At 40.1% G+C, this 19124-nt stretch overlaps 1 protein-coding gene across 1 annotated transcript in view; it reads left to right on the top strand.

The window, feature by feature from the left end:
• The window catches only part of DENND11 (DENN domain containing 11), a 53680-nt gene that overhangs the window by 25838 nt on the left and 8718 nt on the right, over positions 1-19124 (top strand). Inside the window, 5 exon segments of the mRNA XM_020997956.1 lie at positions 43-142; positions 6630-6788; positions 13594-13747; positions 16779-16917; positions 18348-18479. Of these exon segments, the coding sequence (XP_020853615.1) occupies positions 43-142; positions 6630-6788; positions 13594-13747; positions 16779-16917; positions 18348-18479 (684 nt within the window).

Below are 19124 nucleotides of genomic sequence, written 5' to 3' on the forward strand. Positions count from 1 at the left end.
GCAGTTTCTTCCAGACTAACTTGTAACCTTTGTGTTCCATAGGTAACATGCTGGAATGGTGTCTACCTCAGGATATTGATCTCGAAGGGATTGAATTCAAATCTATGGCCAGTGGGTCCCATAAAATCCAGTCTGACTTCATGTAAGTATTTGTGAACTTATATCCTCCTCCTTCCTTTTGTTTCCCCTTCCCTTCCAAAAAAATTCTCTATCTTCTAGAAAATTATGAATCCTCCACCTCACCTCCCACCCCCAACATAGTGGTTTGAAACTTTCATCAAACAATGCAGTTTTCTTTGAGTCCAAATCAGTACTTTATATTCTGGATATCAAAACCCAGATGCCAGTTTTAATGTGAGATCAGACTTATAGTTGCTGTTTAAATAAGGCACAAACTCTGATCCTCTGATTCTAGAGTCTCTCTTTCAATTGTACTATGCCACATAACAAAAAATATTTTCAAGAAGGAATCGTCAAGACTTCCTGAGATGAGGTAGGATGAACAAATGACTTTTAGTGAAAAGCAGGCTGAAGGAACTCAAGTGAAAGGAGTAGCTTCTCTTGAATCAATGGGCTGTAACTACAACACATACCAGGGAGGGAACAAAGGAAGGAAGTAGCATGGCCCCCTTGACCACAAGCTCCACTGCACTGAGAGAGGAAATGAAGAAAGAAAACCCCCTGTGTAAGGCAGGGACCATTGCCTGTTACGGACACAAATGTGGAGTAGCCTAAAGACTAATGCTACTCATTTCCATCCTATAATGAGTCAGTTAGCAGTGTTATAGAATCTGAGGATTTAGAGCTGGAAGGGGCTTTCAACGTCACTTAGTGTGCTCTCTTCATCTTATAGATGAGGAAGTTGAGGTTCTGATACTTTCAATAATTTTTTTAATGTCACAGAGGTATGTCACAATTAGAATTTGGGTCTTCTGACTCCAAATCCAGTGTCCGTTTCAATACCATGTTGGTTGAATGGCAGTAGTGATAGAGTGCTGGACATAGGGTCAAGAGAGATGATTTGATTCTTACTTCACACACTTAAGTATGTCTGTGACCACAGGCATACTCCCTGAGCCTCAGTTTTCTCATCTGTAAAATGGGGGTAAATACTTCTCGTATTATTAACCATGACCCTAACTAATCCTCACAGGGTTGTTATGAAAATTATATAATAAGATCATATATGTTAAGTATTTAAAAAACAAAGTCCCAAATAAATGTCAGCCATTATTTAGAATTATTATTAGTTGACAGGGAAGTTGGGGTATGGGAAGGCAGAGGAGCTTATCCATGATCACATAGCATGTGAGTGGAAGGGCCAGGCTTTGATCTCTTGGGCCTTTCTATATCATATGGAATCATAGTATCATTCAAAATGTGGACCAAGCCCTCCAATTTAGGAGGATGGAGAACATGAAGAGAAAAGATACCAGCCACAGTGGTTTTTTTCCCATTCGTTGACATTCTGATACTGGAGCATCCCAGTTAGGAGGAACTTCATTCTTTTAAGCTAGGGCATCTTCAGGCTGTAGGGACTGGGATGGGCAGGGAGATGTTGAACTTCACCAGAAGACCTTTTTTTTTTGGCTACGCAGTGGGGTCAAGTGACTTGCCCAGGGTCACACAGCTAGTAAGTGTCAAGTGTCTGAGGCCAGATTTGAACTCAGGTCCTCCTGACTCCAAGGCCAGAGCTCTAGCTGCCCCAGAAGACTCTTAACAAGAGATGGCAGTGATGTTCCCCAAACACACCGTGCTAGCATGCGTGGACCTTGTGACTGCATAACTTGTTCTCTGTGGTGGGGAGGGAGCACCACTTCCACATTCTCTGCCCATACTCTCAGATCACAGCCTCCTTACCTCTAACCCTGCACCCAAAAGCTGCATGCCACTGTGGAGGGAAAAAAGCATTTGGATGTAGTATCTAGGAGCTGGGGTTTGAGTCTGATATGTTTTTGCTGTATCACCTTGGACAAGTTATTTAACCTTTCTTGGCATTGATTTCCATCTTGTAAAAATAAAGGCGGTACACATGCGCTTAGACTCCAGGCACTGAGAAGTAATGCGGGTACTATTTACTCCTTGAAGGGTGTTGTGAGAATAAGCTTTGCAAGCAGTAGAACTGACTATTAATAAGATGATAAAACATTTTTTTTTGATGAGGCAGTTGGGGTTAAGTGACTTGCCTAGAGTCACACAGCTAGTAAGTGTAATGTGTCTGAGGCTGAATTTGAACTCAGGTCCTCCTGACTCCAGGGCCAGTGCTCTATTCACTGTGCCACCTCGCTGCCCCGATAAAACAACTTTTAAAAGAAAATAAGAGTGTAATTTTTATGGGGTTAGTTTGCTACTTGACAGTGCTTATAGTATATAAGACAAGCATTTGTCTGTGTGCCAGGCACTGTACTAAGCTTTGAGAATAAAATATGAACAGGCTGTTCTGCCTTCAGGGAGCTTATATTATAAAGGAGGAAGCTGAAAAATGAGGAAGTGTGGAGAAGGGACTCGCTATGGGGTATGGTAGAGAAAGTCTTGAAAGTCAAGAGTGGAATCCAGAGAGGAATGAAGACATGCCCAGCCTAGATGTTTTCCTTTAGATGGAGGTTCTGAGATGGACTGGTCAATCAGAGGAAAGGATTGCTGGGGCCCAGTGTACTTCCAGAGTGCGAGGCTGCTCCAGCATGATGGGGAAAGTCTGGACAGTCAATTATAGCGTATGGAATGAAGTATATGTTTCCCTACTCCCTTAGCCAATGTGATGTTCGTTTTCCAAAGACTGAGTTCTGTCCATTTCTTATTGTGCTACAAGTTCTGGAGATGTTTCCTACTAAACTCTTCTTTACTATCAGTCGGTGGGCTTCTGACTCGTGAACCTTTTTGAAAAGGAACAACTCTCCATCTAGACCCGGGTAGTTATCCTGGTGTCTAAAAATATTATAAAGTAAGCTAGCCATACCATTCTTTGCCTTTCCTCCATCCTTTCCCCAAGAACGGGCCTGTTTGCCATAGAGAAGGGGCAGAATTGACCCATTTGTGTTTCCTGTCTTGTGCATGAGACATGAGAGGGGTGCTTCCATGAAATCAATTGCCAGTCCTAAAACAGAGAACTCGAGGTTTCCATGAGTTAGTTAATGGAAACATTTGAAGATAACCCAGCTGTTTAAAGACCTTTAGCATCCTTTCAGATTCATCTCAAAAGTGACTGTCAGTTCCCCAGTTGTGGTCAGGGACTGAAATAGCATTATTTTCTTTTTGTGTAATGGGAACCCAGATCTAGGATGATTTGTTCAGCCCTTACTGAAAAGAGTGAAAAAAGAAAACAAAGTTTAGACATCCTTGTGTTTAAGCACTGGCCTTGAAGGCTTAGAGATAATCTTATTTGAGCCTTTTTTTTTTTAAAGGGGAGGGAGGAGGTGGTCCTGGAGAGTTTTCTAACCATTTGATGAGGTACCCTTTGCATAAAATATGGAAGGAAAATGAGGAAAAGAAATCCCAAGTTTTCAAATGATAGCTACCTGATGGAAGCATTTATTAAGTACTTAATATTTGTCAGGCACTATGAATAAGTGAAAACTGTTTGTTTTATAGGTGACATTTCAAAGGGGCCTCTGACTGCCAACCAGTTCATCTGGGGACAGGCTTAATTACTGTTTTTTTGATAATTTAAAATTTTCTTTTTATTGTGAACTTAGTCATTGGTATACAAAGAACAAGAAAAAAGATTGTAATATAATAAAAATATAGCATTTCTATATCAGTATACAAAGCCTTTTACAACTATTATCTTATTTGATTCTCACTACAGTACTGTGAGGGAGATGCTGTTGTTAATTTGTTACATATTATTACTATAAAAAACTATATACTTCTGTTGTATATAGCTTCTTTCTTAAAAGGTATGTGTGTATGTGTATTTCATTAATCAATCAACAAACAAGTGTTAAGACAAGGCATCTACAGAGCAGACAGAAGGTAATCCTGGCAGCTCGTTTGGACTGGCAGAGGCCTCCAGGAGAAGGTAAGATTTGAACTGAGTCCTGAAGGAAGTCAGGGAAACTAAAGAGGTCAGGGTGAAGAGGGAGCACGTAGAGATGGAGTGTTATGATGGAGGGACAACAGTATGCCAGTATGGCTAGATCTTGGACTAGAAAAGTATGAAGGAACCAGGTTGTGAAGGGCTTTAAATGCCAAATGAAGGGATTTGGATTGGATCCTTCCCGTGATAGGGAGCCATTTGAATGGGTAAGGGTGGTGCTAGGTAGCAGTTAGGAAAGCCACATTAGTAGTTGAGTGGAGGATGGCTTGGAGTGGGGATTAGATTGTAAGCTTCTTGAGGACAGGGGCTGTCTTCTGCCTCTTTTTGTATCCTCAGCACTTAGAACAATGCCTGACATATAGCAGATGCTTAATGTTTATTGATTAATTAAGAAATGTACAACAGGCCAGTCATAAGATTGTTGAAGTAGTCTAGGTAAGAGGGAATGAGGCTGGTCCTAGGATGGTAGCTGTGTGAGTACAGAGAAGGGGACTATATGGTGATGTTGTCAGGACCGAAACAAGATTTGCCAGTGGTGTTAGCAGGAGTTGAGAATGCCATTAAAGTTGTGAAGTGGGTGATAGAAAGGATAAGCAGCTAGGTGGTGAAGTGGACTCAGGGAGAGCAGAGTTCAAATTTTGCTTCAGGTACTTATTATCTGTCAACACCTCTGTCAGCCTAGGTTTTCTCATCTGTAACATAGGGATGGTAATAGCATCTACCTACCTCCCAAGGTTGCTTGAGGATAAATTGAGTTAATCCTTGTAAAGCATTTTCCAAACCTGAAAGTATTATATTAATGCTGCTATTACTACCATTATTCTTGATAACAATAACAATAAGAAATTTAACAAGATGGTAATAAAATTGTTTGTGTTCCCTTTTGCATTCTTTCTGGTTTTCTTCTTTGCATTAAGAAGATGAAAAGTTTTACTGATGAGTTTTTTAAAAAATAATTTTTATTTTCCAAGTTCTTTCCCTCCCTGTACCCTTCCACTACCCATTGAGAAAGTAAGAAATATGAAGTCATGAGGAACATATTTCCACATTAGCCATCTTTTAAAAAAATTAAGGAAAAGGAAGAAGTAAAAACGGACTCTGAGACCATGCGTTCTCTCTCTAGAAGTGGATAGCATTTTACATCATGAGTTCTTTGTAGTTATGGTGGATTACTGTATTGATCAGAGTAGCTGAGTCTTTCATAGTTGATCATAGTTACAATATTACTGTTATTCATGTCTTCTAAAATACATCCTTATATAGCGATGCAGTGTTATGTCGTTTAAGCACCTGGAACAGAAATCATTGATGGACCATTCGCTTTTGCTGTTTATGCAATATGCATTTATTTCTTATGTGAAATGCTTTAACATCGGTTCAGATTAGAATTCCACAAATCCTATTTTCTGCCTTCACTGGTGATGTTTTTTGTTTGGAGTTTGGCTTTATTTGTTTTTTTTTTAAATTGTAGAATAAGATGTTGGATGCTGTAATCTTTGTGCTTAGTTTAACAGGTAGTAAGTTATGCCGCATATATCAATAAATATACTGTTTGGATTTTTAAATTGCCATATGGCATGCTTGACTTATTTCATTATTGCAAATAGCTGTTCATGCAAAGTAGGCTACTCCAGAATAGTGTTGAAATTTGTAAACCTTGTGGTATCAAGAATCTAAATATTATTCATTTTATGGACTCCTATCTTTACAAAAGGTTTTTACTGTAATTTTCTTTCCAGTTTTCATTTGATAGCGTTCACCATAATTAAAGTTGCTTCAATCTAATTGCTTTACTGCATTTCATATACCTGTCTGAGTACTGTCTGAAGCTGTTGTGCTACCCGAAGTAATGTTGTTAAATCATTTCCAAACCTAAGCCATTACTCACATTAATGTTTATATATACTGTTATTGCCATATGAAGGGGCATCTAATTTGATACCGTCACCATCATATCAGATCATTTTGCACATTTCAGTGGCCTTTTTCAAGAAAACAAAAACAATAAAAAAGAATACTTAAGCAAAGATGTCTTTTGTTAAGAGACCAATAGATGTATTTTCATTTGACCGTGTGAAAATATGACCTCTTACTGGCATGTCATTTATCTCCTAAGACCACTGAACAATTCAGCCATTAAAATAAATTGTACATTATAAAGCTGAAAAACAAAACAAAACTCAAAAATCAAAACCAGTATTGCTGTTACTAGAGATTGCTCTGCTGGTTCTGCTCACTTCATTTTATATCAGCTCACGTAAGCCTTCCCAGGATTTTCCTGAAATCATCCACTTCTTGATGAGCTTTTTTTACCCATTAACCAACCCCTCTATACCCCCCTCCCCAACTCTGGAGTAGTCTTTTGACCTGTTAAAGAGCCACAAATGCATAGGGCTACACCTTCTATGGGGAGAGAGAAAACCTTTATCAAAATTTCAAGCCAAACGTCACTTCACAGCAAGCTTGTTAAATAGATGAGGAGACTGCTTTGATCAAGTTCTTCCCCTCTTCCAACGCTTAAAAAACCAACTGTTCAATTTCACTTTGTTGCTGAGTATTCCTGTTCTTTTTTAACCATTTTGGTTTCCCTCAGCTATTTCCGGAAAGGGCATTTCTTCGGCCTTGCCTGTTTCGCTAACATGCCTGTGGAGAGTGAACTGGAGCGTGGAGCACGTATGAAATCTGTGGGCATTCTCTCGCCTTCCTATACCCTCCTTTACAGATACATGCACTTCTTAGAGAATCAAGTCCGGTAAGTTCTTCGTTTTTTATGACTGTTCACTTTGATAAACCTCACCTGTCTTAAAGCTCTTACCCGCCAGTCAAGTTTCATTACGACAATACAATTACAAAAGGCATTTTTTCTAACAAAAGGATTTTAAGCCTATTAAAAAAAAATTAGTCCACTTCCACACAATAGAACAGTCAACCCTGGAGTGGGATTTTTCTTTCATATTCTGTCACTTATACTTGTAGTTTAATCAAAGTATTCAGTGGCTCAAACTTTGTTTACCCTAACCGAAACAATCACTCCTTTGCCTTGGGTGTGCAAAAAGAACCTCACCTTTTTAGACCATCCCTTGTATCAATTTGAGAGGTACAGGCTATTCCTTATCTGTTCTGCACAGTGTGGAAGAGTGAAGTAAGCTAGGAAATTGAAGACTTTTCTAGGGAATCGTTATAAATTTACATTATGGTTCTGTTCTTTGCTTGAAGTAAATTCTCGGAGCTTCACCTACTGCATTCAGAGATAGATACCAAAATGCCTTCTAGAAGCCAAAGTAATAGCACAAAAATAATTTCTGTTGCAAAGGGGGGAGGGGTGGGGGCATTTGACACTACAGGGGCTTAATTCTCCCTTTTTAATTCTCATGACTATTTTTCTATCCTGACACAGGGTGGCAAGTGAAAGATGTGATTCTTAGAACTGGAAAAGACCATAAGGCCATAAGAGGTCATTTGAATCTAGGTCGTGGCATTTTATAGATGAGGAAACGAGACCCAAAGAGATTTTGTGACTTCTTTGCTTTGTATAGCTGCTAGTCAGCATCAGAGCTGGGACTAGACCACAGGATTTCTCCATCGCAGGGCAGTGGGTTTTTGTAAATGGTCTTAGGAAGCATGTGCTTCCCTGGGGGACTGTCTGTCTTTTGCCATTCTTTGTATCCCCGGCTCTTAGGACAGTGCCTACCACAATTATTGTTGTTGTTGTTGTTCAGTCATGTCTGACTCTTCTGTGACCCCATTTGGGGTCTTGGCAAAGACAAGTTGGAGTGGTTTGCCGTTTTCTTCTCCTGCTCATTTTGCAGATGAGGAAACTGAGGCAATCAGGATTAAGTGACTTGTTCATTGTCACAGCTAGTAAGTGTCTGAAGCCAGGTTTGAACTCAGGTGTTCTTGACTCCAAGTCCAGAGCTCTAGCCACTGCACCACCTAACACGTAGTAGGCACTTGATAAATGCTTGACGTTGAAGATATTGAGTTGCTGCTACAGATTTTCCTCACAGATTTTTAACCACATGTGATGGGGTCATAGCTACAGAGCTGGAAGGAAAGTCGGAGACCATCTAGTTTGACCCCCTTCATTTTACCAATGAGGAAACTGAGATTTGGGGAGGTTAAGTGATTTTCCTAGGGTCACATAGGTAGTGGGCATGAGAGGCAGGATTTGAAATTAAGGTTTCCTATGCCAGGGCAAGAGCTCTCCGCTACATCCCCCTGCCTCCAAATTTTTATATTTTTCTATAGAAAAATGGACATTTTAATAAATATCTAGATTGAAAGCTTCAAGTAGACTGTTATGTTTTAATTTTTGTATTGTTCCAAATGCCTGGCACCATGCTCTGCTATAAGTAGGTGTCTGATTTGTTTGGTTTTTATTGTTTTTTGTTTGTTTGTTTGTTTTTTGGTGAGGCAGTCCGGGTTAAGTGACTTGCCTAGGGTCACACAGTAAGTATCTTGTGTATGAGGCTGAATTTGAACTCAGGTTCTCCTGACTAGGGCTAATGCTCTCTCTCCACTATGACAGCTAGCTGCCCTGGAAATGGATGTTTTGTAGTGAACTCATAACTCTTAACACTTTGACTTCCATATATATACTCTGAATTTTAACTCGGAACCTAAAATTTCTCTCATTAATTCTTGAATGTATTATTATCCCATGTAGGCAATTGGGGAAAAACTTTTTTTTAAAAAATTAACTTCTTGCTTCTTAGTTGAAGTTTAGCTATACATTTTCTTTCCCTTTCTCTCCCTACTCTACCCCTCCCCCCAACTTTCCATTTTACCCTTCCCAAAGGGTCTCCATTCCCTTCCTATCAAAAGCCCATAAGGCAAGCTAAAAACAAGTTCAAACTTCACCCTTTTCCTTTTTGGCTGGAGTTATGTGGCACCATCTGAAGACAAAGACTTAAGTTAGCTAAAACTAGGTTTGTTTAGGGTGCTAGAGGCTGGATAAAATTGGCCCTTGTTTTAGGAAGAGTTATACACAGCAGCGCCCTTCCCCCTTCTCAAGTACCCTAGGGGAACCATGCCAAAGGGAAGATGTGCAATTCCCCAGAAGAGCCCAAGGTTGGAGACCTAAGATGAAACCTGGAGTGCCTCAAGGGTGCTTTTGTCTGAAGGCTGTGACTGGAAGCCAGCAAACTCACCCATCTACAGTTAAGTTATGACTTTTTTGTTCTTCCTTGTTCACAAAGGCAGAAATTCCAGTTAAGACACTTTTTTTTTAAAGGGATGATAAAATTCTCAGATGTTCAATGGCTTGTTTTTAAAAAAATTTTTTTTGGAAGTCATCCGGAGTTAAATGACTTGCCCAAGGTCACACAGCTAGTAAGTATCTCAGACTGGATTTGAACTTGGGTCCTCCTGACTCCTGGTACTCTATCCACCTAGCTGCCCCCAGTGACTGGTCCTTCTACAGACTCTTGATTCCCAGTCTCATGATCCATTTAACTTCATGATCTCAAGTAAAAGTGCACACCACTACCTACTTGACAGGGCCTAGGACACCCAGGGCACTTTGCAAAAATAGGTTTGGTTTATTGATAAATCAGAGGTAGAGAGAGAGGGTCCAGGTGACTTGAGCCCAGTACTTTACATCTTCCGGTCAAGTGGGGTTAGTCTGGCGTTAGTCTGGCAAGCACGGAAGTGTGCTGTATCCCAAATGAGAGGCAAATCTCTGCCTACTTTTTTCTTCTTGCTCTTGAAAGTAAATTGTAGATATGCTGGCATCTCGCTCCATCTCAGTCCACTCATCTTTATCTGTGTACTTATCTTGAAGAATCTCTTATTTGTTCATACTTTAAAGTTGTGTTTATCTTCCAGTCTCCCTGGTCTTTGCTTCAGGGCTTTGGAACTTGGCAGAATCATAGAGTCATAGAATTGGAATAGACCTCAGAAGTCATTGTCTAACCATGCACAAAGCATGAATTCTGTCGATAAGATCTTTTTATTTTTTTTGTGGGAGGGGGCATAGGCAATGGGGTTAAGTGACTTGCCCAGCTAGTAAGTGTCAAATGTTTGGTCTGAGGTCAGATTTGAACTCAGCTCCTCTTGACTTCAGGGCTGGTACTCTATCACTGCGCCACCTAGCTGCCCCTTGTCTGTAAGATCCTTGACAAAGGACCACAGAGTCTTCTTTTTATTTTAATTTTAATTAATTTATTTTTAGTTTTCAACAATCACTTCCATAAGCTTTTGAGTTTTAAATTTTCTCTCTCTCCCTTCCCACCTCCCTCCCCAAGATGGCATGCAATCTGATATAAGCTCTACATATACATTCCTATTAAACGTTTTCACATTAGTCATGTTGTAAAGAAGAATTAGAAACAATAGGAGGAACCACAAGAAAGAAGAAACAAAACAAAACAGAAGAAAAAAAGAGCAAATAGTATGCTTTGATCTGCATTCAGACTCCATAGTTCTTTTTCTGGATGTGGACTGCATTTTCCATCATGAGTCTTTCGGAGTTTTCTTAGATCCTTGCATTGCTGAGAAGAGATAAGCCTATCAAAGTTAGTCATCACATAGCGTGGCTGTTACTGTGTACAACGTTCTTCTGGTTCTGCTCATTTCAGTCAACATCAGTCCACATAAGTCTCTCCAGGTTCTTCTGAAATCTGCCTGCTCATCATTTCTTATAGCACAATAGTATTCCATTACATTCATATACCACAACTTGTTCAGCTGTTCCCCAATTGATGGACTTCCTCTCATTTCTAATTCTTGGCCACCACAGAAAGAGCTGCTGTATTTTTGATCACATGGATTCTTTTCCCATCTTTATGATCTCTTTGGGATACAGACCTAGAAGTGGTATTGTTGATCAGAGGGTATATGCACATTTTTGTAGCCCTTTGGACATAGTTCCAAATTGCTCTCCAGAATGGTTGGATCAGTTCACAGCACCACCAACTGCATTAGTGTTCCAATTTTCCCATATCTTCTCTAACATTTATCATTTTCCTGTTTTGTCGTGTTAGCCAATCTGATAGGTGAGATGTGATACCTCAGAGTCGTTTTTCATATGACTATAGATAGCTTTAATACAAAGTCTTTTCTTGAAGACCTTTAGTAATGGGGAGATTCCTATTCCCATTCCCCTTCCCCACCCTAATCATTCCATTTTGGAACAATTCTAATTGTTAGGAAATCTCTCTTTTTTGAATCATTCTTTCTATAATTTCTGTCCTTCAGTTCTGGTTTTGCCCTTCAAAGCCAAGCAGAACAAGTCTGATTTTTTTTTTACTTGCAGCAATCCTTGAAATATTTGAAGACAGCATTAATTTACCACATCATTACCTTCACAAACCCCTACTCCCAGGAACATACTGAACATCCTCAGTTCCTTTAATCCCCAAGGCATGATTTTTAAGTCTCCTCGCCATCTTGGTCTTTCACATGTGGATGTCTTGGTTACCTTGTCAGTTTCCCTTCTACAGTGAGTGCCTAGGGAACCCTACATGCAAATACATCTAGGATTTTCAGCCCCTAGTATAATTGTATCACAGTTTCAATGTGGTGGGCACTTCAATTCTTCACCTGCTTCTCCCCATCCCACTGTCCCTCTCCTTTTCCTTCCTACTCCCTCTTTCCTTCCCCCTTTTCCCCTTCTATCTTCCTCGCTCCCTCCTTTTCCCCACTCCCTCTTCCTCCTCTTCTGCCCTGTTCTTTCCTCACTCTATCTCTTCCTCCTCATATTCCACATTGAAATCAGTCAGCTGGCATCTAAGATGACCATCAAGTGCCTTCAGAAGCCATCTTTTCTTTAAAAATGGGGCCAGGTAAAATATAAAGTGACAGCTTAACTTGGACAAACAAATCGGGCCAAAAATTAATCAGTAAATAAAACTGGTTTCATTGCTCCATTACGTGTTATGTTTTGCTGAACCCTTTTATTAACCAAAGTAATCAATAGTTGATCTTATAAAAGGATTTGGGGTTTTTCCTAAGCAGTGTTCTTTGTAGTGGCTTTGCCTAGTATTAAACTATATCTTGACTTAATCATTGTGGAGAGTTTCAGATTTCAGTTCAGCTTTCCATGCATTGATTTAAGCTCTGTAGGAGGTCTGTGATGTACCCCATTCTCCGAAAGGTCAGATATCTTTTGTAGGAAGAGCTTTGCTACCCTCTGTCACTTGAACTTTTTTAGGTTGTGAGAGGACTGAGAAATTGTTATAAAAAGCTGCAAAGCAGGCATTTATCACTCATGGCTATCTCCGTATGCAAAGGAAAAAAATCTATAGCATGCCCTGAAATCAGAGTGAGAGCTGTTTTTCTCCCTCCCATCATCCCCCTTCCCCACCACCACCACCAAGTAGCCCTTGTTTGAATACAGGCTTCATTAATTTTCTCTGGGGGAAAAAGCATCTCCCCTCCCTCCACCAAAAAAAAAAAAACACCAACCCAAAACATGACTTTGCCTGAAGGTCATTTCAAAAACTTGTTCCAAATCTTCCCTATTTAGATGTATGTGGATAGCTATAAAATATCAACTTAGTTTTTCACATTTTTAGCTACCTAAGGATTAGTGAGACAGGAGAAGGTAAATTCTACCACTTAAACAAGGGTTCTTAATCTGGGACCCAAAGACTTTTAGGGAGGGGTCTGTAAACTTGGATGGGAAAAAAAATGACATCTTTATTTTCACTGCCTCTAACTGGAATTTAGCTTTGCCTTCAATTATGAATGTAGGCAGGTGGGTGGTACAGTAGATAGAGCACTGGGCCAGAAGTCAGGAAGGCCTGAGTTCAATCCAGTCTCAGATACTTCCTAGCTAGGTGACCCTGGGTAAGTCACCTAACCTGTACCTATCCCAGTTTCTTCACCTGTAAGCTAGGGATGATACATTTACTTCACAGGGTTGTTGTTTTGATCAAATAAGCTAATATTTGTATAGCAGAGTGCCTGGCATGTAGGGGCTTAATAATGCTTGTTCCTTCTTTTGTGGCATATTATGTATTTGTTGCCTATTATAGTCGTTGCATATGTTTGCAAATAAAATTTGTGCTCATGGCTACTTTGAAATTACTATAGTTGTTAGATCTGCTGCTAGATGTGTTACTATATCACAAATTTGTTTTAAAAAACACTGATACATGCATTTCAACATACATGCAATCCTAATTATTTAATGTATTTTAAAAGCATTATTTCTGATGGAGGTGAGGTCCATGACATGAAAAAAAGGTTAAGGACATCTGTGCTAAAAGCTGTGTTGGAAAGGGTTGAAAACAGGCTATGTAGTAGATCAGCAGTGGGACCAGCTGTTTGGTCACTGAGAACCCATCCCCTTCTGAGGTGACCACATTGTACTGCTGGTAAACAGTCAGGTTGTGAAGCAGCTCTGTGTTGATGACGCTCCCCAAAAGTAATTGACCTAAACCAAAACTTAAATCTTCACTCTCCTAGGTATTAGCTGCAGCAAGCACTGGTGTTCTATTAACAAGTACAAGGGTGGGACGTGTCAGTTCTCTAAGCTGTTCTCACTGTGTGTGTGTGTGTGTGTGTGTGTGTGTGTGTGTGTGTGTGTGTGTGTGTGTTCGTTCGTTCTACAGACACCAGCTAGAGATGCCGGGACATTATTCTCATCTGGCTGCATTCTATGAGGACAAAAAAGGTGTGCTTCATGCTGGTGAGGGAAAACCCAACTCTGTGCACCCTGTTCACTGGCTGCCCTCCATCCATCGATATATGTATCCAGAGATGAAGGTAAGCGAGGCCCAACCACAGTCTCGGGCACCTTTGAAAGGTGGGATAAGTGCCTCGGCTACAGCAGTTCATTTTTCCAGTCTGGCTGTGCTGAAGCTTTATCTCTGAAATAGGTAAATACTTCAAATGATTTGGGTTTTTTTTTTGTGTGTGTGTGAGAGCAATCAGATTCATAGATGTAGATCTGACAGGGATCTCAGACCATTTAGGGTTGGACTGCTTCATTTTACAGGAGGAAACTGAGAACCAGGGAAGTTAAGTGACTTGCCCAAATTCATTACAGGCATTTTGCATAAGAGGTGAGATTTGAACCTGTTACGGTGTTCCAAATGAAACAAGAGTCCAACTTTTTGTGCCCTAGGAAGGCATAGCTTGATTTACTCTTCAGTAGAAGTATTAAGTAGCCTAATTGTTATATGTTATACAAATATATAACCCATTGGTTAGAGATATTAAAAAGTCTTTATCCCTTGAACTGAACATGTCTTCATGCTGAACAATCATCATTCTTTTGTTTTGTTCATATTAAGTATGCAGGCTCAGAATTGGAGTAGTTTCCTCTTAGAGAACTTAGAATATGTGTTGACAGCACATGAGTAGTGATGCCTTGATTATGGCTTCATGTTCCCATTGGCCAAACTTCTCACAAAGGGCAGTCAGCTGAGACACAAACGTGCATCTCCACTTATCCTTAAATACAAACAAAGATACTTTTATTAAAACAGTGACACAGTCACATTAAATAAGAAGTAAACTGTCCTAAAGAACAAATTTTAAAATAAAATAACTAGGTACAGTTTGGTCCTTTGCTTACTAATACTTAACTTTTTCATAATTACTGCTTCATTTAGCTTTGGTTCTACAGAGGCTTAGGCAGAACTTTTCTTTGAATATACTATGAATCTTTGGCGAATTCAAAAGGCCTTCCCTGGAGGCAATTTTGGCTTTCCTGCTTTGGGACTTCAGACCCTTAGTCGTCTTTAGTGAAAGACAAAAATACCTGCCTACACCTAGTCAAAGGGAAAGAAACTTTCATGTTCCCCTAAGAGTGGTCTTCTTACTTCTCTGTTCTAAGTCCCTGCCTCTCTCTCCCTCCATATCCCCTGAAATGTTATTCATGTAGCCAAAGGATGCTGTTGTTTTGTATAAAACCCCGTTTTCAGTGACAAAGTTTCTCAACACTTTCAATGACTCTTCAGCTTCCTCACTGTTCAGAGTTGAATGATCAGTGTCTTAGCCGATTATTGTATCAAATGAAATTTATATATATTTTTCCCCCTTACCAGCGTTCACACAAAATATTAGTTGCTTTGACATATAAAGCTTTGAGCCATAGAATATCTCCATTCATACCAAACCTTTTTAATAAAAGAATCCAAAACATTTTTAAAGTAACATTTTGGGGGGGGGTAGGGTGAGGCAATCAGGGTTAAGTAGACTTCCCCAGGGTCACACAGCCAGTAAGTGTCAAGTGTCTGAGGTGGGATTTGAACTCAGGTCCTCCTGACTCCAAAGCCGGAGCTCTATCCACTGCGCCACCTAGCTGCCCTGAAGGTAACATTTAAGCAAAACATTTGACAAAAAAAATAAAAAGTTATGTGTTTATACATCCATTCTGTTTCAAAGAAGGATCAAACATTTAATCTACACACAAGTATTGTTGATTGTAAAAACTTGTCGTGGTTGAAAAATCCTGATTTAGGTGGAGAGGGGAGAGAACATCCTAAGTAGGAAGAAAGTCATGCAGGTGAAAAAATACAAGGTATGTTCCGAGGTCACTGGGTAGATACATTTGTGAGACAGATGTTAGGTAAGACATAGGAGATCAGGCTAGAAGGATAAGTTGGGTTCAGAGTGTGAAAGGCTTTGTCATTCATCTTAAGGAATTCGGACTTTATCTTTTAATGGGGCATCACTGAAAAAATTTCATAGAAGAGTGATATAATAAAAGGATCATTTTGAGAGGATTAACTTATGTCTAGGATGGATTGGAGGGGTTAGACTAGAGGCAGGATAACTCAGGCTATTGATGAGGGATGATGGGAATGGGAATGGAAAGGAAAACAACAAATCTGTGAGACATTCCAAAGTAAGAATAAATGCTATCTGAGGAGTTGGAGAAAGGAATAAAAAATGAAATATTAAAATAATTTAAAAATTAAAAAAGAAATTGGTAGAATAAAAAATGAGGTTCTAAGCCTGTTTGATTGGAAGAATGGTGATACCATGAACAGAGAGTAAAGCTGGGATGTGGAAACAATTTGGTTGGGAAAAAGTATTTTTAGACATGTTTGGGTTGATGTAACAGTGGAACCTTTTATGTTTTTGACTGGGGTCCATAGACAGATTTAGGGCATCTGAGAATTTGGATGGGGAAAATATTTTGATAGCTGTGTTTCAGTATAATTGATTTCTTTTGTAATCATATGTTATTTAAAACAATATTTTGAGAAATCTATAAGCTTCACCAGACAGTCACAGGGGTCTATGACATAAAGATTAAGGATCCCTGTTCTAAGTAGAGATGGCTGCCAACAGAAATGTGGAGATGTAGCTTTAGGAGTCATCCAGGAACAAGTCATAGTTGAAATGATGGGAATGTATAAGAGGAATGAACAAACAGTGAACTTAGGGACACACACACATAATAGGGTTTTTCTCAATAGAAGAGGGCAAGAGGAAGAAGAACTCATGAAGGAGCCAAGACAGCCTCTCTGTAACTAGTCTAAAAATTTCTGGTTCCTTCACCCGATTTTTGGATGACAGTTTTGAGGCCCCTTACCCTGTAGTATTAATTAGGTTGTTCTGGATGTGCATGACCTCGTTGATGCCCTGACTGAAGTATGGCACCCAGAAGAGAATACAGTATTCCAGAGAGGGTTTGACTGGAAATGAGTACAGCTGCACTCTTGGTATCTTAATTCTGAAGACTGGTTGGAGTACTTCTATACTTTGTTTCTTGGACTTGTACATGCTTGAGTCTCCCCCTGTGGCATTTCTACTCAGCTGTTCACATCTTTATCCTTTGCAGATCACACACCCAGCTGGCTGTATGTCTCAGTTTATTAAGTTTTTTGGGGAGCAAATCCTTATCCTTTGGAAGTTTGCTCTGCTTCGAAAACGCATTTTGATATTCTCTCCTCCACCTGTGGGAGTTGTGTGTTACAGAGGTAAGTGACATCCAAAGGAAGGGAAAAGCACCAGGTTCTAAGAGTGTTTCTACTAGGAGCACATGTTAGAGACTCCGTGGCCGTTGCTGGGTAGGACCAGATTCAGGAAGGAGTTGAGTAGCTTCTAAGGCTTCTTATTGGCGATGATCATTTTGAGTGATGTTAATACTAAACAATAAGGTAGGCAAATAGGGAAGACCCAGCATCTCTACTGGGGCCACAGTGCTGACAGGGACACTGGGAGCTTCAAGCAGCTGTTTGTTTGGTGGTACATCCTGCAAGGGTAGGTTTACTTTTGGTGAGATGTTGGTGATCATATGATGGCCACAGGCTAAATATAGAACTGAAAGGAAGCTCAGAGGAATCCAATCTCCACACTTTACAGATGTTTCTAAGATTTAGAGTTGAAAGGGACATTAGAAGTCATTGAGTCTGACCTCATTTTATCTAGGAGGAAAGTGAGGCCCAGAGAAGTTAACTGACTTACCTAGGAGTCACAAAGCTAGTGTCTGAGGCAGGTAGAGAGATTTGATGGACTTAACATACAGAACTTGAGACATGAATTTATTTCACTAGATTATGCATATTTTAAGAGTTCTCTTTTCAGTTTTTAAATTTAATAGCGGGAAGAAGCAGTGTGAGACAAATGATGGTAACTGGGCAGAATTTGAAGTCAGGTCTTCCTGACCAAGTCTAGCACTCCATCTCTAGCACTATACAACCTAGTTTCCTGTTTGTCACAGTTGGGATTGTGGAAAGCTAAGATGCTAACTTACCTCTTTATGTAAGGCAGTAGGGCATTATGTGACCATGGGCCACAGTTTCCTCACTTATTAAAAAAGGAGGGGGTTGTATTCAGTGGCCTCTAAAGTTCTTTCCAGCTCTATGGTCCAAACTTCTTGTCTCAGTTTCCTTATTTTGAAATCAGATATAATAATCCACAGTCTCAACATATCCCATAGTGTGGATAACACTATTAAAGTTTTGGTCTTTTCAGTGTGAAACCATCATTAGAAAAGGAGAGCAACCTTTACAGGTAGGACCATTATCAGTATCTAAGAGATAAAGGGAAGCTAAGGAGAAAAATAAATATCAAAATTAAACTTGCTGACCCTAAACCTTGCCTCAGTGACTGGGCTGTCCCTTGGCTAATACTACTCATTCCATTGGCATACTATCTTTTATGGAAATACTGAATTTTACACTTTTAGAATAATGGCCATGCTTACCTCTGATCTCACTAAGCCTCATTTTGCATTCTAGACCTTTTCAGTCTGGTTTGATCTCTAGAGAAGGAGGATGCTTTTATTTGGTCCTATAGCAATGGCTGGGGTGGAGGTGCAAGGAACAGAAGACAGTGAATTGGGGGGGGGGAGATACATGATGGCAGTCTCTTCTAAATGGAATCTCTCTCTTCTGCTTGTCCACAGTATACTGCTGCTGCTGCCTGGCCAATGTCTCTCTGCCAGGCATAGGAGGAACAATTCCTGAATCCAAACCCTTTTTTTATGTGAATGTGGCAGATATTGAGAGCCTAGAGATAGAAGTATCTTACGTGGCTTGTGAGTATGGCACCATTTGCCCTTCATTCCCATCTGTATTTCTCTTTCCTTTATGCTTAGAGAACAGTATTTTTGGAAGGGCTGTTCAGCTCACGGAGCCAGACTTTCATCTCCTGTGGGGCACAGTGTGTCTCCTGAGGAAAATCTGCTAGGGGCCAGTCCAAGCATCTTCCACAGCAACCATGTGCACCTGTGCCAGCACAAGACAATTTGGCCCTCCCCTGCCAGCCCAGTTTCCCAACAGGGATATAGAAAACCTTGTTTGCAAAGAAGGACAACCTTTTGACTGGGTCCACTACAAATTTGTTACATCACCTTAATTGGGCCCTCAATGCTGCTAAGCAATCCTACTATACCACCCTTATCAACTCACTCTCCACAGCCTCTCTTCCAAATCTTTTCTTCTCTCCTGAAACCTCAGCTAAGAGAGCCTTCCCTTATGTTTTACAGAAAAAAACTGAGGCCATGAGCTCCCTCTTTTCCTCATATCACGCATATGCCTTCTGCTGTTTTTTTCTCTACACATTTCACATGATGAAGTGGCCTTACTCCTTACCAAGGCTAACTCCTCTACTTGTCCAAGTGACCATCCCATCTCGTCCAGTGGATTGTCCCCTCTGTCATTTCTCGTCTTTCACTTATTTT

This window comes from Phascolarctos cinereus, unplaced genomic scaffold, assembly GCF_003287225.1.
Source record: "Phascolarctos cinereus isolate Bilbo 61053 unplaced genomic scaffold, phaCin_HiC Scaffold_1;HRSCAF=81, whole genome shotgun sequence".
Lineage (NCBI taxonomy): Eukaryota > Metazoa > Chordata > Mammalia > Diprotodontia > Phascolarctidae > Phascolarctos > Phascolarctos cinereus.